Raw genomic sequence first — 24284 nt, forward strand, 5'->3', positions numbered from 1 at the left:
ACGAAATTTCAGGTGCTTAGCTCAACACAGTGTCAGTTATAAAAATAAATAAAAACACACCTCACAAAATATAAAAATAATCTAAAATACTGTAAACGTGTATATGTATAAAAATTAGATAAAAAAATGTAAAGACTAAAAACTAAAGTGCATAGTGCAATAAAGTGCTTCAGATTTATTGCACTAACAGGGCAGCAGCAGATTTGGAACAAGTCCTTTTTCTGACTGGCTTTTTTATGTTTTTTGCATTATTTTGAAACACAATGTTTTAATGACTAAATAGGCTACATGTGATGATTGACATTACATTTTAAAGGTGTTTAATTGGCGCGGCAGTAAATATTATCTTACTGTAAAAAAGAATAGTTAGTTCAAATGTGTGGGCTAAATACATGACATGAGAGGTGACATTAGGCAAATGCTGGAATATGACCCAAAACATCACAGTACATTATGTGGACTAGTCTGTAGCCTAAAAATGAAGAAGAAAATAAAATATTTTCTTATGAAATAACATTTTATTCTCCTCAAAACAAGAACAACAAATGTGTGTAAACATACGGAAAAAATTGCACAAAACACAACAGTGATTAATCACTGCAAATACAGTACTTAAATACCTAAAAAACTGTAGTGCTAATAAAATACTTCAAGTAACATTGCAAAATACCTGATATCTCTAATGTAAATATCAAAATGATACCACATCAGGAGTTCTCTCACTTCTACTCTGTATAAAAAGCCAATGCCTCCCCAGTGACGCTAAATTGACAGGCAATCGGACACTCTCTCCTTAAAAAAAAAAATGAGCAGCTCTTTACAAAGACTCGGTTCCCATCGTTCATTTCAAAGAGCCGTTCAAAAGATTCGATTCGTTCGTGAACGTCACATCACTAGTATTTTTCAGTTCCAAGCAGTCAGAGTCTAAGCAGAACTTAGAAAGAAGGAGAAAGTAAAATTCAACGACCATATTAATAATCATCAGTAAATTACCTGAGGTTTGCTAGTAAAATAAACTTATATCTGCAAGTATAGTTTACTTGATCATCGCACTTGTAGAATTTACTTACAATTCTAAGTGCAAATACTTTCCTCGGTTTTCCTAAGTAAATATCACCGCCAATTTTTAGCTTACAACCAATTCTTTTTCCCATGGACAGAATAATTTACCGTCAGCCATATACAGTATCTCATGATCATCCTGACATTAAAAGGACGTGTTTCAGACTCAGACCTTTCTCTGTCTCAGCAACAAACTTGTGAAATCTGGTAACACTGATCTCATCTGAAAGAGGTAAAAAATGAGCAGGAAAGTAAATCACCTGGTAATTATGAGGAAGTGATGTAAGTTTACAGTAAACACTATTATATTAGTGTATAGATCTGATTAATCTACTTTCATTCCTCCACACCCACTCAGGAGACAGGTAGGGAACTGTTTCATATGACCACCACCGTTTGTAATGAATTATATTTATATATGAAGGATTTCGGTTCCCCTATACTTTTGCTGCTTGTGCAGAGAGCCGTCTTTATTACTTCACTTCAATGTTTCCTTCAACACTGTGTGTTCTTAATAATTTATTACACTATGTCAGAGGTCTTACAAACAGCAATTCAATCCAGACCCAGTCTTGGCTTTATTTGGGATGAAAACAACTATACCTGAACTGACTCATAAATAATACACTGCGGTATGTTTTGGGACGTTATTTGCACAAAGGCTTATTTTGCTAAATTGGAAGCATAGGAATCCACCAGTGAAATGTATGGAAGAGTGTCATGAAGCATTTACATGTAATAAAAAAAAGATGACATTTGAGAGGAAATGTGGACATGTTCTATGTCATATGGCAACCAGTGTTTTCAGTTGTATACAATTAAATGAACTCTGAATTACAAAAGAAGATTACTCTTGAAAATTAAACAATGTAAACTAAATGTAGTTTTGTGTAATATTTTCACTTTCTGTTTCTGCCTTTGTTTCAGATCGTTTCACAGAGGAAACTGACCAAAGCTCTTCTGAAACAGGGAAACACTGCCGGGAAGTCTTCCATAACGGTACGGCGACTGCTTCTTAAGTCGACCCACAGTATTTAGCACCAGCTACACACATCCAGATTCCACACACACTCACACCTCTTTGCACTGAAACAGTCTGAAGATAATTAATTTGATGATGTTGCCTGTTCAATCTGTTCTGTTCCTCATTTCCATCTCATTTTCGCCTCTCTCTCTGCCTCTCTCTCTCTCTCTCTCTGCACCCCCTCCCCTCATTTTCATTCCCCTACACTTCTTTTTTTCATCCTCCCCCTTTAAAGGTGACAGCAGAGGAGTTGTCTGGTAATGACGACTATGTTGAACTCTCCTTCAGTGCTCGCAAGCTCGATGACAAGGTTTGTTGTGTGTGTGTGCATCACAAAAACCGTAAAAATGCTTGTTTTTCTATTAGATGCAGTATGAGTTTAGTGTTTAGAGATGTGAGCATCCTGGTGTGTGTAGAGGTATGTGGGTGGAGGGCTTTGGGATTTGGTGATGAAGCAACTCGCGCATAATACACAGAAGTACCAAGTAGCATTAAGAGGCCTGTTGAGATAGGTGGGCACCCCTCCCTCCCATTAAATATCCCCTCCTATCTCCTTCACCCCACCCCCACCCCCACCACACACACAGATAACTATATTAATTTTCAGCCTCCACATGTGCACACACACATGCACACACACAGCCACGGATGACTAATCCAAAGGAGTTATGCCTTAGGGGAAAGATGGGAGAAAGCAGGGGAGGGGAGGACGAATTGGAGAGGACAGGGGAGGAATGGGTGGAAGAAACAAGGAAGACACAGAGAGACGGAGAATAAAGGGGTGAAATAATGATTCTGTTAGTGTATGAATGATTTATGGTGATCAAAAGGAGTTCTGAGGCGTTGCCTTACATGTACATTTCCCCCTCTGAAGGATTTCTTCAGCAAGTCAGACCCTTTCTTGGAGATTTTTAGAATAAATGATGACGGGACTGAATCCCTCGTACACAGGACTGAGGTAATTACATACACACCACGTCCCACGTCATTTGAAGAGCTGACAAAGCTTTGATTATGAAATAACTGTCTGTTGTTTGTGCGTGTTGTGCATCTTGTGCAGACGGTCATGAACAACCTAAGCCCAGTTTGGAAATCCTTCAAAGTTTCCTTGAACACTCTGTGCAGTGGCGACCATGAAAGGGAGCTAAAGGTGAGTCTGTGCCTGGAACTATATTTAACAGGTCATTACAATGGACATATACTTCTTAATTAAACCTAAAGGTGCAGTGTGTAAAATTTATGCGGATCTAAATGCTGAGATGAAATTTAATGTTTATAATTATGTGTTCTTTAGTATAATCACCATTTACCAACTTTATAGAGCTGCAACAAACTATTATTTTTGTTGATTATTCTGCCCATTATTACTTCCACTGGTTATTACCTCCGCCAGGACGTAATGTGATCACTTTGCTTTGTGTGCGTGCGTGTTTGTTTGTTTGTTTGTTTGTCTGTTAGCAAGATAACTCAAAAAGTTATGGACGGATTTTCATGAAATTTTCAGGAAATGTTGATACTGGCACAAGGAACAAATGATTAAATTTTGGTGGTGATTGGGGGGGGGGGCCACGGGGGCCCACTGATCTGCCTTGGTGGAGGTCTGCGCTCTCCAAGTGCTTTTCTTGTGTTTTCATTGTGGTTTGTCTGTTTGTCTGTCTGTTTGTCTGTTAGCAAGATAACTAAAAAAGTTATGGACGGATTTGGATGAAATTTTCAGGAAATGTTGATAGTGGCACAAGGAACATATGATTAAATTTTGATGGTGACTGGGGGGGTGGGGTGGGGTGGGGTGGGGGGGACAGTCTGCCTAGGCGGAGGTCTGTGTCTCAGTGGGTCTCAGTGCTTTTCTAGTATTATTTTTCAGTTCATTTCAGTTTTATTTATAGAGCCCTATATCACAACAAGGTTGCCTCACAGGGTTTTACAGAATTAGTTGGATATGAAAACAAGCAACAGTCAAATAAAGAGTAGATGAAGGAAATGGACATCCCCCATCCTTAGACCCTCCTTCTCGGCAAGGAAAAACTCCAAAAACCCAGTAGGAAAAGAGAAACCTCGGGGAGAACCACAGTGAAGGACAGATCCACTCCCATGGACGGACAGGCTATAGATGAGACCAGGACTGATGGACGTCTATTTATGGATGTAGTTCCAGTCTGGAAAGATGCAGTAGGTGGGGGCACATGAGGGGATTAGCCTAGTCAGATGAGACAGGTGAGGGTGAGGAGGTCCATCCAGACAGGTGGGGGTGGGGGTGGGGGTGGAGGTCTGGGGTCACAGGTCAGGACAGGGCACAAATGAGTCACCTCAGACCTCATCCTCATTAGTATAGGCCCCAGGCAGCTACAACTGAAACAGTAACCACTCCTCCAGAGTGGAGTGGGGAAAAGGGACACCGCGTGAATAGTGAATGAATGAGTCAATGAATTCATTCATTATTTGGCCTCAAAAATATCAGAAAATAGTGAGAAATTGTTTCCCTTTAACTATGACAGTGTCCTCAAATGACTTGTTTATTTGAAAGCCCAAAAATGCTCAGTTTACTGACATGGAGGGGGTAACAAACCAGAAAATATTCACATTTAACAAGCTGGAATCAGAGAATTTCGACGGTTTTTTTTTATACTCAACCTAATTAGTGGTTGATTAATTCAGTCCTCGTGCACATCTACTCTGGATAGGCATGCTTGTCTTCTCTTTTCCATTTTATAGTGGATTGCATCTAGGATTAAGGTGCCTTAACATTATCTGCTGAATGGATCACAGTTAATGTCCCTTCAAATAAAACAGCCCACAGATTGATTTTAAGAAGGTGGCTGTATTGTTTTTAGCTTACCGGCAGAGAGGCAGTAACCTATTGTTGTCATGTGGCGTCCGGCGTCAGCGTCGTCTGTCGTCGTCGTCTGTCGTCGTCGTCTGTCGTCGTCGTCTGTCGTCGTCTGTTACAAAAATTTCAATCGTCTTCTTCTCTGAAACTACAATTCCGATTGACTTCAAACTTGGTATACAGCTTCTTTATGATGATGTCAACAAAAGTTAGTGAAATTATTTGGATCCAGATCTGATTCTGGATTTGGTGCCACTTTGAAAAATTTCCCAATTATAAGAGATAGAAAGTGGATCGATGCAATAACTCAGTAAATATAAATGATATCCAGTGTAAATTTCTACAGTTCAGCCCTGATGGGGAGATGACCAAAACATAATGGCCACATGCTGATCAGGACCTTCTTCTGGATCCGGGAACTTATGGAAAATTTAACATGGGCTCTTATGGGGAAAAAATTTCAATCGTCTTTTTCTCCCAAACTCCAGTTCTGATTCACTTCAAACTTGGTATACAGCTTCTTTATAATGATGTCAACACAAGGTATTGAAATTATTTTGATTCGGATCTGATTCTGGATTTGGTGCGACTTTGAAAAATTTTCCCATTATAACAGATAGGAAGTGGATTGATCCAGTAAATCAGTATCAATGATATCAAGTTGGAATTTGAATTTTTGACAGATCTGATTGGAATATGACCAAAACATGGGTTATTTCTGTAATAGAATAAATACACAGAACTGGGTGATAATAAATGGCATCTGGATACATTTCCCAAAGCTTTTCATTTGGCCGGTAAGCTACAGGGCCATTGGTCCTATTTTTTGCATCTACCTTAGTTGAGTATGAGGGGATATGTTCAGGTGGTTATAAAGTAGAACTGCATTGCTGGATATTATGCAGGGAACCTTTAAAAACAATCTGCAACAGTCTTATTTTGGAAGAACCTTTTGCCACATCGGGCTTCATTATTTCAGTTTCCCCTAGTGAGATGTTTTGCACATTTGGAGTGCCAAGGCCATCCAGCGCCTGATGGCCTGCAGGTGTTCATTTGCAAGATGCTACACTCCGTGCCACATACTAATGATGAGATTTATATAATACTTTACTTCAACCGTCAAACATATAACTGAACTTGAATCTAAATTGCAGCAGAGCGATATTCATAGCTCGGAGTCATAAGTTGAGTTCAGGTCATGTGCCCTTCCTGAAGTAAGTGTGTTATTTAAAGGCCTGGATGGGTGTGAAAGAGCGCCGTGGTTGTCCTAAACTCTCACCTTTACTTACTAAAATAGATCTGTGTGTGTGTCTACAGGATGTGCAAAAGTGGTGGCCGCACATCAGCTCTGAACAGTTATTCTTTGCCATGAATAAACATGAGCTTGTTCATTAAATATTCAGAGGCGTCTTAACTCTGCATGGTTCCTGACAGCAGGAGAAAGGGCTCACACACATGCACGCCATTGGCTATGGTTTCCAGGGCTACCTGTTTGAAGCATCAGAGCTATAGTGAGAAATGGCAGGGCAGAGATTTCTATTCACACAGTGCTTTCTTTTCACCAGGCTCTTAGCCAGCCGATGCATAAATGCATTACCCTTCTCTGCTGTGTCTGGCTGTCTCTCCCTTTGTATTTCCTCCTTATCAGTTTCTCCACCTCTCTACTTTTCTCGCTGCCCTACCGTCAGTCTTTTCCCTCCATCTAGCAGTTAGTATTCAGTGAATGGAGGCGAGGTTCTTCATTACTCTCTTGCCCGGCTCTCGACTTGAAGTGGAAGTGAGGCTGCAACAGCGAACTCTCTCCCTCACGCACTCACAAAATGACTGTCAAAGACACACACATGCATGCCACGCGCAAATGAGAAAAGGCGCACGCACTTCAGATCGAGGCACTCGGTAGCTGAAGTGGGGAAAAGGAAATGAGGGGATTACTGCCGCCGGTTGTTATTTTTTAATCAAGCATTGTTGGCTTGGTTTTGATCAGCAGGTTTTGTTGTGACCTCATACAAGAAGGTCACAAAGCTCTACAGTGTAATGACTCATTCACAGCCATTAAAACCTTTGTCAATCATACAGCAATCCCTTTATGCGTGTTTGTGATTGTCTGTAGTGGTCAACTTTATTGAATTGTATTGATTGTACTGACTCTCTGGGACAGCCCCCCCTCCATATTTGTTCCTTTTGTTGAAATTATTGGATAGTTTTTTTATGATCTTCTACGCTTTGGTCCTCTGACCATTGCATTTCACTTGTGATTGAAGCCATTTATCTTGTCTAGTTGCTCCTTGGAGAGAAACAAACTATTACGCCTAAACACACAGGAACCTCCTCCTCTTCCTCCTACTCTCCACACACACACACACACACACACACATACAGTTGTCTCTTAAGCTGCGTTGCTCTCAGCATCCTCAGATTAATATTTCACCGCTCTATTGCCCCCCCACCAACACCTCCTTATCAATCATTCAGCATGGCATTTCCCTGCATGCCTGCCAGTGTATGTGTGTGTGTGTCTCTGTTGAAGTGACAGCCTTGCAGATGCCACTCTAACTCTAGTGTTGTCCAAACTTGTAAACTGTTTGGGTCAGAAACAAGGTTATTATTGTTAACGGAAATTAATGAAATGACAAAAACTAGAATTAAAAAAACATTTTTGTTAACTAAAATAAATAAAAACTATAATTAAAAGAAAAAACGATAACTAACTGAAACTGTATTGTGTGCTTACAAAACGAACTAAAACGTATAAAAACTATGGATAAAAATTCCCTTCGTTTTTGTCTTTGTCAATGTCGGATTGATACGAAATCGATTTACTTCAAGCAATTTTAGTTAGCGGCACCATAAGACACTTCACCGTCCGTCACTTGTCGTCACTTGTGGTTTCCAGTCGTCTTCTGGTCCCCACTCTACCTGGAAACATGGAAACTAAAGTTGGGAGAAAGCAGCAGAGTTCTGTCTGGGATTTATTTGAATATGACGGAGAAGACGATAAAAGATACGACAAAACTAAAATTAATACTAAAACTAAACTAAAACTAAGCATTTAGAAAAAATGAAAACAAATAAAAATTAGCAAACCTGCTCTAAAAATGAACTAAAACTAACTGAATTAGAGAAAAAAAAGTCAAAACTAAATAAAACTAAACTATGATGAAAAATCCAAATCTATTATAACCTTGGTCAGAAACATGGGTGCATTTTTAATTGGGTTGCTGATGAAAATATACAAAAAGTCATAGTTGTATGTATTCATTTTCATTCATTCAATCTAGAAGAGTTTAGAAATGGTAACAACACCAAAGCCATGGGAAGTACAGAAAATAATGTAAAAGACATAAGTGGACAGAACTTACATAAAATGCAGATGAAAACAAGAAAATGGTACAAAATGGAAGCAATGAAATATAGTAAAAGATGCAACAAGGCAAAAATGACTCAGAAAAATGCAAGATGAAAACAATGTATCAAGAAGAAAACTGTGTAAAAGCCACAACAAAGAGAATGTGACATAATAAAAACATGATGGTCAAAAATGACAAGATGAAAAAGACAAAACTATGTAAAATACACAAGACAAAACAATGAAAAAGATGCCACAAAACAGAAATGATAAAACAAGATTAAACAGACAGAAAAACAAATGCCACAACCAGAAAAAGCTATATAAAAGATGCAACAAGATGATGATGATGCAAAAGACGTACCTACTAAAAGCTATGTAAAAGTCAAAACAAGATGAAAACATAATGAAAATATAATGAGACAAAAGTGAGCTAAATGAATGGAAGACAACAAAAATCATGTAACAGGATAAAAAAACCAATGAAAAGCCACTGCAAGAACAAAATGACCTAGAAGACATAATGGGACAAAAATGTCATAAAAAACAGAACAAGATGAAACAAGTTTGAAGATGTAATAAGATACACATGCAAGAAAACAAAGACGATGTAACAAGATGAAAACCCAGTAAAAACCAAAAGAAAACATCATCAAAAAGATACAACAAGACAAAACAAAAAATATGTAATAACATGAAGCTATGTAAAAGCCACAACAATGTAAAAAAAATGTAGCAATGGAAATTATTAACAAGATGAAACTTATATTCAAGATACAAAAGATACAAGAAAGCAAGAAATATCTTATAAGATGAAAACTGTGTAAAAGCCACAAGAAGAAAGCCTCAACCAGACAAAAAAATGCAAAAGACACAAGAATGAAACAATGTAAAAGGTGTAAGAAGACACAAATGACATGAAAGATGCAAGAAAACAACAGCAATGTACAGTATCAAGATAAAAAACGCATAAAAGCCTCAACAAGAAAAAATACCTAAAAAATGGAACAAGACAAACCTACATAAAAGCCATCACAAGAGAAAAAAATACGTAAAAGATGCAACAAGACGGGACAGAAATGTGTGACAGAAATGATGTCATAATGCAAGAAAATGAAAACAATGTAAAAGATAAATACAGTGTAAAAGCTTTAAGAAGAGAACGACCAAAAAAATGCAACAAGATGAAAATGATGTGAAAGATGTAACATGACAAAATGGTTAAAAAAAAAAAAAAAAGTATTTAATTTTGCATCTTGCAAATGAACACCTGCATGCCATCAGGTGCTGGATGGCGTTGGCACTCCAAATGTGCAAAACATCTCACTAGGGGAAACTGAAATAATGAAGCCCGATGTGGCAAAAGGTTCTTCCAAAATAAGACTTTTGCAGATTGTTTTTAAAGGTTCCCTGCATAATAGGTTCCCTCCAGCAATGCAGTTCTACTTTATAACCACCTGAACATATCCCCTCATACTCAACTAAGGTAGATGCAAAAAATAGGACCAATGGCTCTGTAGCTTACCGGCCAAATGAAAAGCTTTGGGAAATGTATCCAGATGCCATTTATTATATAATGTTGATACTGGCACAAGGAACAAATTATAAAATTTTGGTGGTGATGGGGAGGGGGGGCACTGATCTGCCATGGCGGAGGTCTGCGCTATCCGAGTGCTTCTAGTTTATAAATGTTTCTATCTGATTCATTAATGTTTCTATATGGTTTACTGCTTGTTGGCTGGTTTATATATGTTTCTATGTTGTTTATTTATGTTTCTATGTGGTTTATATATGTTTCTATGTTGTTTATTTATCTTTCTATGTGGTTTATATATGTTTCTATATTGTTTAGTTATGTTTCAATGTGGTTTACAGGGTGGGGAAGCAAAATTTACAATGAACATTTAGTTGTTTTTTCTCAGCAGGCACTACGTCAATTGTTTTGAAACCAAACATATATTGATGTCATAATCATACCTAACACTATTATCCATACCTTTTCAGAAACTTTTGCCCATATGAGTAATCAGGAAAGCAAACGTCAAAGAGTGTGAGATTTGCTGAATGCACTCGTCACACCAAAGGAGATTTCAAAAATAGTTGGAGTGTCCATAAAGACTGTTTATAATGGAAAGAAGAGAATGACTATGAGCAAAACTATTACGGGAAAGTCTGGAAGATACTATTAAAAAGAATGGGACAAGTTGTCACCCGAATATTTGAGGAACACTTGCGCAAGTTTCAAGAAGCATGTGAAGGCAGTTATTGAGAAAGAAGGAGGACACATAGAATAAAAACATTTTCTATTATGTTTATGCATTTGGCAGACGCTTTTAGAAGAGGAAAATTATGTAAATTTTCTTGTGGCAAATAAATTCTCATGACTTTCAATAAACTAATTGGTCATATACTGTCTTTCAATCCCTGCCTCAAAATATTGTAAAATATTGTAAATTTTGCTTCCCCACCCTGTATATATGTTTCTATATTGTTTAGTTATGTTTCTATGTGGTTTAGTTATGTTTCTATGTGGTTTATATATGTTTCTATATTGCTTAGTTATGTTTCTATGTGGTTTATATATGTTTCTATGTGGTTTATATATGTTTCTATGTGGTTTATATATGTTTCTATATTGTTTAGTTATGTTTCTATGTGGTTTATATATGTTTCTATGTTGTTTATATCTGTTTCTATGTTGTTTAGTTATGTTTCTATGTGGTTTATATATGTTTCTATGTGGTTTATATATGTTTCTATGTTGTTTAGTTATGTTTCTATGTGGTTTATATATGTTTCTATGTGGTTTAGTTATGTTTCTATGTGGTTTATATATGTTTCTATGAGGCTTATATATGTTTCTATGTTGTTTAGTTATGTTTCTATGTGGTTTATATCTGTTTCTATGTTGTTTATTTATGTTTCTATGTGGTTTATATATGTTTCTATGTTGTTTAGTTATGTTTCAGTGTGGTTTATATATGTTCCTATGTTGTTTAGTTATGTCTCTATGTGGTTTACTGCTAGTTGGCTGTTTGATATATGTTTCTATGTTGCTTATATATGTTTCTATGTGGTTTAAATATGTTTCTATGTGGTTTGCTGCTGGCTGCTTTGTGCTTCATGTATCTCCTCTTCGTGCCCCCCCCCCCCCCCCCCCAGTATGTATGTGTGTGTGCTTGTGTGTATTTTTTAAGGGGGGTGGGGGGTGTACCAAATTCATATCTCGCCTAGGATGCCAAAATGGCCAGAACTGACTGACTATGATTGTTTGCTTGTTTGATCAGCTCTACATGATGTGAAATTATGATCGCAAATGCAAGAAAACATCAACTTTCAGGAGTGCTGCCTTGGAGCACTTCAGTGTCCCCACTAATGTCAGAATCCAACCTACTGTCTTGATTGAGAGTATACCCACTTCTCCAGGGACCACTACACCACTGCATGAAAGGGTTAATTTAACATTGCTTTAACAGTGGAAATGAATGGATTTGAACTCCTGTGTGTGTGTGTGTGTGTGTGTGTGTGTGTGTGTGTGTGTGTGTGTGTGTGTGTGTGTGTGTGTGTGCGTGCGTGCGTGCGTGTGTGTGTGTGTTCCAGTGCACTGTTTGGGACTGGGACTCCAACGGGAAACATGACTTCATTGGCGAATTTCAGACCACCTTCAAGGAGATGAGAGCTGAGCAGGAGGGCAAACAGGCAAGCACACACACACACACACACATATATATATATATGTACACACAAACTCACCCACACACTCATAACATGACTCAACTGCCACCATCTGAAACGTTAAGCATGTTTATCTGCTCAGATCCAATGGGAGTGCATCAATCCAAAGTACCAGATGAAAAAGAAGAATTACAGAAACTCTGGAATGGTCATGCTCAACCACTGTAAGGTAAACTAACTGTGTCATCTCTGACTTTTCTGCATCCTGTCTCTGTTTGTGTTGTTTGTGTCCCTCAAGTCACACTGCGGTCGAGTATAATTGCGAAGTCGATTAATTGTTTAGTACTTTCCCAGAGCCTAAATGATTCAAACTGCTTGTTTAAACCACTTCAAAATGCAAAGACATTAAAATTACAATGAAATAAAATGTGGAAACGCTGCATATCATATTTAATTCATTTTCTGTACATTTAAAGGTCTCTATAGAACGCTGCAGGGATGTATTTTGCAGGCCAACGCAGAATATAGCACTCGAGCTCCCTTGGCAAATAATAAAAAACAATGATTTTTCCGTTTGCTTTAAGTTATTGCAGAAAATAAGCTCCATGGTAAAAGAAAAGCTTATGATACTCACATGTTTTGGTTAGTATGATTATCTTCACAAATTTAATCCTGAAAAGTAGAATGTTAGCAACCATATTTTCACACATACATAAATCTTGTGAATTCACGTCATTGTAATTAGGTCAGTTTGTTCATGTAACTCGAAAGTATATTTTTGCTTGAACTTGTTACATAAGGTCTCTGCAGGTCTCTGTTCTCCTTAAAAATGATCCAATTCTAGACTAAAAAAAGGATTCTGTACTATTGGGTGCTTTTTGATGACTGTTCTAAAACAAAATTGCACACATGCTGGATCACGCTATCTATCAACATGATTGTTTTTTATAATGATCTGGAAGACGATCCATAGCTAAGAGCATTTTTTTTTTACACTTTATTTTTATTGTTTGATTTCTGTACAATACAGAACAAACATAAGGGACATTTGGGATACACTGATCATAATAAACCTTTGTGACTAACAATTAGTTTTAGTAATGTGACGTTGAAATGAAAATTGTCCATTTCTCCCATTTATCATGATACTGCTCTTTTTTTTTTTTTTTTAAATTTTCATTGTGCTTCTCCAAAAGTACAATACAAAAAAGAAAGAAATTCACATTTTATGATATAAGATTTTGTGACATAAAAAGTATAACCCCCCCCCGAACCAAAGGCGACCCCCATACCAACCCAATCTGGATCTCAAAACCACTAATAAAAACAAATACTCGTATATAGATGAAAGAGAATATAATTTACAGATATAAACAGAAAGGTGATCAGGAAAGGCATAGATAATTCTGTTGCACTCTTTCTTTAACCATATTGTAATTGTAATAATAATAATAATAATAATAATAATAATAATAATAATAATAATAATACATTTCATTTATAAGCGCCTTTCAAGACACCCAAGGACACTGTACAACAAGATAAAACAGACAATCCATAAAATACAAAGAAATAAACAGGTAATAGAATAATTACGATATATAGATATAGAGATATGAAGATGTAAAATGGAGAGTAAAACTTATGGTGGGTAGGCTATTCTGAAAAGGTGAGTTTTGAGTCTGGATATTGTAAACACCATCCCACATACTAAGGGCTTTTCGACTGGCTACACGCATCCGGGCCACTGACCTTTCCATCATAACTATGTCTAGAAAATAATTGATCCATTGTTGCTGTGCTAAAGTATGAGGCGGCTGCCATCTCAAAGCCAGCATTTTCTTGTGTGCAGTGAGGGCAGCCCATAATAGGCGCTGCTGTTCTTGAGTCCTCAATCTATGGGTCAGAATCTCCAACTCAAATATTTCATTCACAGTTTGTAGCCGGTCATTAGTTGTAGGTGGTTCTAATCTGCACCATTTTTGGTAATAGCCTTTTTACCGGCTGCTAATGGTAGTTTAAACAAATATCTATCATTAAGAGCATATTTTCATTTGTCAAATCTGATGAGCATTCTTGACCTCAGTTGTGAACATGGTAATGTTAGATTTTGTATTTACACTCATTGCTGATTCCTTTTTCATGTAAAACCTGTTCAAACTCAATGACATCCACTCTACTCCAGGCAACTTCAGACCAACCAATGATAGAAACATGAATCCAAATCCTGGGAGTAAATTCTAAAGATCAAGGAATTGATTTATAACATATATTATAGATGTTTCAGATGCAACAAGTTCTTTAATCCTTTCTCATTTCTGAAACAACCATCAGTTTGATAAAGAGCATAAAGATTGGACTGTGTTTCAATGGATAAAGGTCATGTGGTCCAATGAGTCCAGACTGACCCTGTTCTAGAATGATGGGTGCATAATGAAGTGATTACCCATCATGCCTAGTGCCAACAGTAGAAGCCTGTGGGGGCAGTGTTATGTTATGTTATCTGGAGTTGATTCAGGTGGTCTGGGTTCAGCAACGTTATGTCCATCAAATGAGTTCAGCTCAAGGTTATAACAGGTTTGGATTTGTCATTATAGTGTAGTTTTATTTAGTTTTGACTTTTTTTTCCTCTAATTCAGTTAGTTTTAATAACTTTTTAGAGCAGATTTGCTAGTTAAGTTATGAACGTATTTTCATGAAATTTTCAGGAAATGTTGATACTGGCACAAGGAAAAAATTATTAAATTTTGGTGGCGATGGGGGGGGGGGGGGGGGGGGGGGCTGTCTTGGCGGAGGTCTGCGCTCTCCGAGTGCTTCGCAGACCTCCGCCAAGGCTTATCAGTGGCCCTCAACAAACCCTGAAAATGTCATCCAAATCTGTCCATAACTTTTTGAGTTATGTTGCACACTAACGGACAGACAAACAAACAGACAGACAGACAGACAAACAAACCCTGGGTGGGGGGGCCCATGGGGGCGGCCACTGATCAGCCTTGGCGGAGGTCTGCACTCTCCGAGTGCTTCTAGTTAGTTTTATCACACAGTATTTTTGTAATATAAAACTTTGCAGAAATTAAAAACATACCTGTTGAACATTGCACAGTCCTCTTTAAAGATGACCAACTTAACCAACTCAAGGTCCAACATGTGGTTATTAAAGCAGCGTACAACTTCATCACAATTTTTTTTTCTAATTTGTAAACCTGAGTGATATCCTAATTATGACTACTATTTTTATACTACTATTATTATTCTTCATTTTACTATCATTAGTCCGCTTGTTTACATAACAAACCAGAACATCACTCGGGTCTTTTCGGAAATTTTGTCGCCAAGTGCAATGTGGGAATGGTGACCAAGCAAAAGTGGTTTCTGACAGATTTGACAAGAAAACGAGCCAGATCACTACAGCATAAAATTATACAGTCCACCAGGGTTTGATTGATTGATTGATTGATTGATTGATTGATTGATGTATTAATTTGAATATGAATGTCAAAACAGAAAAAAATAAATAAACAAAACACTTAAACATGAGACATGTAATACATATTCGAAAAGGAGTGAGAAGAAATATAACTTATAAACTCCCACCCCTTCTCCTTCAATAATTAATAACAATAATAACCTTCCTAGTCTAAGCATATCCATACTATATATTATAATATGACTGATACTGATTAAATAATTACCTCCGCCAAGGAGGTTATGTTTTTGCCAGGGTTTGTTTGTTTGTCTATTTGTTTGTTTGTTTGTTTGTTTGTTTGTTTGTCTGTCCGTTAGTGTGCAACATAACTCAAAAAGTTATGGACAGATTTGGATGAAATTTTCAGGGTTTGTTGGAAATGGGATAAGGAAGAAATGATTAAATTTTGGTGGTGATCGGGGGTGGGGGGGCCCACGGGGGGGGGCCACTGATCAGCCTTGGTGGAGGTCTGCGCTCTCCGAGTGCTTCTAGTTTGGTTTCTGGCTTTATGTTACTATGAACAAATATAATATGATTTAAAGAATGAGTACAGTCGGTGGATGGAGGTAAAGGCCACATTTGGGTTCAGCTCTCACCAAGAGACAGCAAAATTGCTGTTGCGTGGAATTCCCATTCCCACAATGCACTTCATGACAAAATTTCTGAAAAGTGACGTTTTGGTTTGTTATGCAAGCAAGCGAACTGTGATTATGATAGAGTCATCTTTGAAATTGTTCACCGGGTGGGAAGTGATTCAGGTTTGTAAGCACGGAAAGACTAATAGATTAGTGATAATTAGACTATCACTGGGGTTTTACAAATTTGAAACAAAAAATGTGATGAAAGTGTGAAGAACTGAACTGAAGAAGTCTCTTGGATGAGAGACGAAACATTTTCAAAAGAGCTAAACCAGTCCAGTTGAAGAACCACCAAGTAGAACGATGACTTGGGCAAATGAGAACCTACACAGAAAGTCATACACTGCTTTAAATGATTACTTTAGCCAGAACTGTCCACCCTGTCACCAATCCTACAACTGCAAAAATCTAAATCTTACCAAGTGTATTTTTCTCATTTGCTTGAATTAAGCTAAAAAATCTGCCAATGGAACAAGTGAAAATTATCTTGGTAAGATCTCTTGAAATAAGATTTTCAAGATCTATTGTCTAAAAATCAGTTCTTATATCTCACTGAAAAGTTATTCTTAAGGTGATTATGTCTTATTTTAAGTGTGATGAAATATCTTGACTAGAAATGAGAAAAATACACTTGGTAAGATTTAGATTTTTGCAGTGTGACAGGGTGGACATAATGGGGCATAACAGAGAATTTGTGCTCAGAATGTATTCTTATTTGTTACCCATAAAATTTACAGTCTAACAGTAGATATAACTGATGTGGGTGATTTTTGTGGTATCAATATCAGCAGGCCTTCAGATGAATTCTGTTCTAATTCAGAAAGTCCATGTAACAGTATGTTTGCTCCATTATGGCTTAGTAGATAAGATGGCTAATTTCAAGTTGGTCCACAAAAGAGTCATTTCTGGTTCTGTATGATGTGGATGTTTGGCTGGGCAGTGTATATGTTTCTTTGGGTGTATTCACAACATAGTGACATTACTCAGCATGGTGAATATGATCCATGAGGACAAGGTTGTGCAAATCTCTGATTAGGGGTGTTGTCTGTAATATATCGCGATATTTCATGTCACAATACTGTATCAATATTAAAAAGTACTGTATCGATATTTTTAGGTATTTTATTCAAATACAGATCTGGCCGAGGTTCATTTTTGTTTTTTGTTTTTCTTTATTGTTTATATCTTATTTATTATTCTTTAACACTGTTTTGCTAAATAATGGTTATTTGAAGCATCCTAAAAGCATTTTTTACTGAGAGGCAGATTTTACTTCCTTCGGAAACTAGGAGAAGTAGAAAAATTTTGTAATATAGCATTCTGTTGTGATCAAATCAAAATGTGTTTCGTATTTGTACATATTTCTGGTGTAATTCAATTCTTCCAGGAAATAATCTTAAAAAAAAATAAACAAACAAAAAATTGTCTTTTTAACAGTATCATGATATATCATGATATATCATATCATGATCCTAGTATTGTGATTTGTTTCGTATCACCAGATTCTTGCCAATACACACCCCTATCTCTGATTGTCTTGTTTATGTTAGAGAAAAATGTGAAATTGTCATTCAAACTGAGCCTTCATTTTAACCCTTAGGGGTCCACGGTCACGGCCCCATGATTGAATCACATGACATTTTCAACACGCTGTAGTGTCGGAAGTCAGAGCAAATACAACCAGAGATATGATGTTTTGAAACCAGAGCAAACAAACATGAATAAAAATATGGAAATGAGATGGGGGAGCGTTATATTTCTTACTATATCTTCGTCATTTTTTGTCCTTTTTCAAAACAGAAAAAACTAGCTGAATCTGTGGCTTCCAATCCACAGACTGCATTAGCATTGCAGGTTAGGGTGAACTGGATGCGGATCCTGGGAGAATCCGGGGGGGAAGATAACCGGAGAAAACTCCTATATGAAGATATGCTTTTATGTCAAATATCTGAGTATAGTTTTAATTTATTACAATTTTGATTTTGTATATCTAGTATTTTGAACCAATATTCACTTGTAAAGTCCTTGAAAAGGTTCTTTTAGCATCTTTGTGTTATTTATGCAATAAATTATATAAATTTTTCAAATCGGATTTTCTATTTTTTGTGGGTTTTTTTGGCCTTTTATGTTGATATAGTATGTTAAAATAAAAAAATAATAGGCAGATTAGTTGTCCTGACAAAAAAAGACACCAAACATGGGTATATTAAACATTTCTTTATATAGTATATAAAGGCAAACTCAAAAGTACTCAAAAACGGCCAAAATAGGCTCAGATCCCTAAGGGTTAAGAGTCATTTCTGCATAATTTCATCAACATCATGCTGTGTAAATTGCAGCACTCCTTTGTGCAAATGTATAGATTTAGGCTTTGGGCTGTTCAATATAAAACTCGACTTACTAATCAGACAATCACATCCGCATTACTGTTGCCCATCACTGCTGCTGTAACTGCTCTGCTTTGCCCTAAATTTCACTATCTTTCCCGACAGATCATCAAAATGTACTCCTTTCTGGATTACATCATGGGAGGCTGTCAAATTCAATTCACAGTACGTTTTTGTCAAACACAGTCTCAGTGCAGCATGTTATTGTCTGTCCATGTTCTGTCACGCTGTGTGAGCACATACGTGTATATGTGTTTCTATCCCAGGTGGCGATAGACTTCACAGCATCCAATGGGGATCCCAGAAACAGCTGCTCCCTCCACTACATCCACCCATACCAGCCCAATGAATACCTCAAAGCGTTAGTGGCTGTAGGGGAGATTTGCCAAGACTATGACAGGTAGAATGCACCACATCAATCATCACTCACACTGGAAAAGAAGGCACACTGGGATGAAAAAACACTTAGCAAACTTTAAAATGAGCAAGTTAAGTTGCTATTATTGATTACATTTTAGACTATTTCATTTGAAAAAATCAAATGATATAATATTGAGGAGACTTTAATAGTGGAAAAACTTTGGAGCTTAAATATTTTATTCATTTTAACTTCAACCATTCTTGAATTTCCACCAAAATTGGAATGAATATATTATTATATTTAATTTTTTTTTTTTGTTCAGAGTGTTTTTATTACATATCGAGTCAGCCAGAAAAGCATAATACAGTCATTGTTTTTGTTTTTTTTATACCCAAACCCATGAACATTCCTACCCTGTTGCACCATGAAAAAGATAAATGACAATAATAATAAATAAATACATAAAAAACTCAGATATTAGTCACAGACTCATAGTAATAAGACTCCTCTGGAATGAGTGAGGGATCTACCTATTTTATGTGATTCAGAACAGTTGCCAGGTATTGAAAAACTTATTGGCACATCCTCTTACAGAATATCTAATTTTTTCCAATGTTAAATGATGTAAAAGATCCAGAAACCAAGATTTAAACGTTGGAGGTTGTGTATTTTTCCATTTAAGTAGTATTAGTCTGCGAGCTAGAAGAGTGGTGGAAGTAATTAGATGTTTAGATTTTTGGTTAAAATGAAAAGAATGTAATGTAATGCCAAATATTGCAATTGTTGCCTCAGGTTCAATATGAGACCCTATTACATCAGAAAGAAATTTAAATATAGACTGCCAAAAGTTTTTCAGTTTGAACAAATCCAGAACATATGAGACAGTGGGGACGGTTCAGCTTCACAACAATCACAAGTAGGATTCAAGTCCAATTTAATTTTTGTCAGCATCACTTTAGACCAGTGGTTCTCAATCTTTTTCTGTTGGGCCCCCCTTTGGAGCACGAAAAATCTCCAAGCCCCCCTCAACCCCAACAACATTGTACCTATGGTGCAATTATTACTTTTATTGAAAGAAACATCAATATTGTAATAATACTTTTTGCTTTTCCTTGAATAATTTGCCGTGCAAATTAAAAATAGCCTAGATTTTTGATTGAACAATACAGATGGACTCAACAAGACTGCTCCCTGAGACATAATTTTCAAAATAAAAATAGGAAATGTGTAATTATCTTACAACTATGACAATAAGGTAATTTTTTTTTTGAACAACAAATTTTGGTAACAAAGATGAACATTTTAACAATATCAGCGGCTGCAATGAGCCCGTTTACGTTGCACATCTGAGAACATCAAAGTGCAAACTGTACAAACTGTGCAAAAACAGAAACATTGCACATTTTTCTTTTCCAGTCCAATCCTTGTCCACTCTCCAAACCTAAACTCTTTGTCTAGTCTATTGACAGATCACCATGGCAGTAGATTTGTTTGTTGTACGTCCCCAAAATGAGTCCAGAGTGCTCCAACGCTAAAACATTAGTTCCACCTGCTACATGTTGGAACCTGAAGAAAAAATAAACACCTAGGAATGATCCCATGCCCCCCCATGGTAAGCCTTCGCACCCCCTTCGAGAAACACTGCTTTAGACCAATGCAGTCTGTGAACCACCTTGAACTGAATTACTCCATGTCTTAAACCGATTGAGGATGAACAAATGTTGTGAAGTATAGATTGCCATACCTCTTCAGGAAACTCTGTGGCAAGTTCTTTCATTTTTTTTTTGAATATTATATTTTAATTTGATAATAAAAATGAAGAAGGCTAACACTTGGTTCCCATGCATTGCCTTCATTTAGTATTACCTCATGATAGCATTTATATACTGGAAATCTTGTGAACAATGAATGAATCAATGGGCAACAAAATTATGTAATATTGCTGAAAATATTGAAAATGATAGAAATGTACAAAGATTATTAAGTAAATGTAATTAAATTTTACATGGAGGTTGAGTACATTTAAAATCTAATCATCCACCAACCTGATTAGGCAAAAATTTTGACAAACATTTTTAAGTTAGGATCTACTTTTTTGTGAAATTAAAGCTGCTCTGGACAAAATATCCATGAATACTTCATCATATTGTGATTCAACTTGTCTTAGAGGACATGAAACAGCTGCATCTATTACTTTCTTGTATTTTTGTGCTGTAGAAACTATATTCCAAGTTGCAGGTTTTTGTTTAATAAAAGGCAATTTCAGACAGGTAGGAGGGTTATGTATTTGATTGACAGCTGTAATCACCAACCGCTGATCAGATTCCAGATTCAGACCTGACCTGGATGTGATTCTTCTGCTTTAGTTCATGTTTTGGTATGGTAGTTCACAAAAATGGCTTCACTTTTCCATAAACCGCATATACCAGTGTAAGATTATCTGTATTTATATTTAGCTTATTGATTTGGACTGAGAGGAGAGAGCTGCAGAGAGGAGGAGTGTATTTTAAAGCTGGCATTTTTTCCCTGTGATTTTGGCTCCAGCAGCTTTAATTTGCTTATATTAAATGTTTTGTTTGTTTTAAGCACATTTTATAACTTTTCTACTCAATAATATTAAACTTTATTGCATTAAATTAACTAGTAATAGTATACACAATCCCGTAACACATGCTAAATACACACCCTAGATCTCCTAAGACTGTATTCTTTAATGCAGGGGTGTCAAACTTATTTTCTTCCGGGGGCCACATTCAGCCCAATTTAATCTGAAGTGGGCTGGACCGGAAAATAATAGCATGATAGCCAATAAATAATGACAACTCAAAATTTTTTAGTGCAAAAAATAACATACAATTATGCCAATATTTACATTTACAAACTATCCAAACAAAAAGGATGTGAATAACCTGAAAAAAAATGAAATTTGTTAAGAAATACAAGTACAATTTTATCAATATTATGCCTCGACTTATCATTTATATTTATATACATATGCATTACAGATCAGATCTACATGTGCACAAAACACTTAGTAACAGGCAGAAAATAGTTAAAATTGCACTTAATTTTCTTCAGACATTTCAGGTTGTTCATATTTGTTCAGCGTATTCACATTTTATTGTTAAAGGATTGTAAATCTTTTCTTAATTTAATGGGGTTTTTTTTAAATCAAGGAGAAAAAATTGGTGTTGTCATTATTTATAGGTTATTATGATAGTATTTTTGAGTTTGATGCCCTAACTTGCACTTTGTAAATTCATCCCGTGAGCCGGATTGGACCCTTTGGCGGGCTGGTTTTGGCCCCCGGGCCGCATGTTTGACACCTGTGCTTTAATGAGTCTGGATGAAGGGATTTCTTTGTGTTTCTTTTCATTAAGTCTCATAACTATTAAGGCTTTTATCCAGTCCTCCTCCTCCTTCCCTTTGAGCCTCTCTCTATTCTTTCAGCGATAAAATGTTCCCGGCGTTTGGTTTTGGAGCACTGATACCACCTGATTTCAAGGTAAGACATTTGTTTTGTGTGTCTGTGTGTGAGTGTGTGTAACGGTGGGCAGAAGGAGCTGGTGTAGATCAAGTAGATCAAGATTTCTACATTGCTTTCCGGAGGCACAGCTTGCTTTTGATCAGGATGAAAGGCAAATGCATCTGTCAACGTGTAAATTGCGCTGAGCATGTTAGCGCTGAATGTTTGGTCTTGTGTTTTTCTTTTTTTTTTTTTTTTTGCTCCACTTGTAGGTTTCACACGATTTCGCTGTGAACTTTGATGAGGACAATCCTGAATGTGCCGGTAAGCCCCTGCACACAAACACATCTACACAAGACACTCACCTCACAGAGAAACTATAGAGGCTTTCTCATGCACCGTCAAACATCATAGCCCCAAAACAGTTCTACAGAACCTCTGCTGGACTTGTCTCATCTCTGCTGTGCTGTCAGTCTCTTATTTCTCCGTCTCTGCATTCTGATTTTTTGGCTCACACCTACAGTACATATACAACCACACTGTTAACCACACACACACACACACACACACACACACACACACACACACACATACATGCATCTTAGTGATTTGTCACTATGCTGCAGGAGGTATTTCAGGCACTAAGACATGAAGAAAAACAACACTAATCTGTATGTGTGAAATGGGCTTCTGAGCTCCTATCCTCACATAGCTGCATTCCTGCCGTGAAGACATGTGTGTGTGTGTCTTTTTTATGTTTGTGAGTGTGTGGACAATGATGGAAAATGCATACAATACATATGACCTTGGAGTGTTTCCACCAAGTGTGTGAACTTTGACAATGCATGGTCAGCACAGTGCAATATGCCATAGAGGGTGACAAGTAAACAACAGCAGGAACACTTGTATTTGTGTGTTGCAGGAATCCAAGGGGTAGTGGAGGCCTATCAGAATTGCCTTCCTAAGATTCAGCTCTACGGGCCCACCAACATTGCCCCAATCATTCAGAAAGTGGCCTCGTCTGCCTCCGAAGAGATGCACACCAAAGAGGCCATGGTGAGAGAGAATGAGAAAGATAACAAAAATAATAAAAGAAACTCCGGACAATTTTGCTGCTGTTGTTGTTGCTGTTTGCACTGCCACAAAAGAACAGCAGGGGAAAAAATAGACCAATAGAGCTACAGCTACTGATTATTTTTGTAATCCAATATTTTCTTCAGTTCAATTGGATTAAACGATTATTTGAGTAGGTGAAAAAAGAATGGTAAAAATGTGAAAAAGGCATGTTTGAAAATGAAAAACCACTTGTCCTTTATTCCAGAATCACCTGAAACAACCACAAAAAGAACAAGTGGTTCCAGGCACAACAAACCCCGCCCCTCGCACGTATTGTAGCTTATTTTGGCATCGATCCAGCTGATGTCATCATGTCTATGTGTGTGCTGATGTCAGCATATTAGTTGCCTCTATATACGTGCCAAGTTTGAAGTAAACTGAAACAAAATTTTTGTTTTTATAGATATTTGAAATTTCGCCCGTTATAAGTAAATTTAAAAAAAAAAAAAGACTTTTGAAAACTTATAAAAAAAAGTGGAACTTTGATGTACTTTTCCCAAGAGTTAATCATACCTATTCTGGGTCACTGGCTATGTATAAACCCAATTTGGTATGAATTCAACCAATAATTTTGCTGCTAGAGTGTTAACAAACAAACAAACAAACCGAACCAAAAACAATACCCTTTGCCTCCCCTTTGGGGGATGGAGTAAAAACAACAACAAACAAGTCAAATGACATAAATAAACAACATGTACACTGCAGTATTCAACAAATTTGTATTCAAATTACTAACTTATGAACAACTTAAGATGTAACTAACACAACTTAAAAAAGCCAAATATTTGTAATGTTTGTGTGAAAGCTTAAAAGTTTAACAGAACAAGTGATGATTCCAATGAAGAAGAGTAAGTGCATGGACATTTTCTGCCTTTTTGTCCTCGTCTCTTCTGAGTTAGGCTCCATGTTGTTAGTG

At 36.8% G+C, this 24284-nt stretch overlaps 1 protein-coding gene across 1 annotated transcript in view; it reads left to right on the top strand.

The window, feature by feature from the left end:
* Positions 1-24284, top strand: part of cpne4b (copine IVb) — a 59496-nt gene that overhangs the window by 24627 nt on the left and 10585 nt on the right. The window contains exons 4-14 of the mRNA XM_030147696.1: positions 1990-2061; positions 2322-2396; positions 2961-3044; positions 3147-3236; positions 11860-11958; positions 12077-12163; positions 18531-18590; positions 18692-18825; positions 22237-22291; positions 22525-22576; positions 23175-23308. Of these exons, the coding sequence (XP_030003556.1) occupies positions 1990-2061; positions 2322-2396; positions 2961-3044; positions 3147-3236; positions 11860-11958; positions 12077-12163; positions 18531-18590; positions 18692-18825; positions 22237-22291; positions 22525-22576; positions 23175-23308 (942 nt within the window). The remainder of the gene's footprint in view (positions 1-1989; positions 2062-2321; positions 2397-2960; positions 3045-3146; positions 3237-11859; positions 11959-12076; positions 12164-18530; positions 18591-18691; positions 18826-22236; positions 22292-22524; positions 22577-23174; positions 23309-24284) is intronic.

The sequence above is a fragment of the Sphaeramia orbicularis genome, chromosome 11 (genome assembly GCF_902148855.1).
Source record: "Sphaeramia orbicularis chromosome 11, fSphaOr1.1, whole genome shotgun sequence".
NCBI lineage: Eukaryota > Metazoa > Chordata > Actinopteri > Kurtiformes > Apogonidae > Sphaeramia > Sphaeramia orbicularis.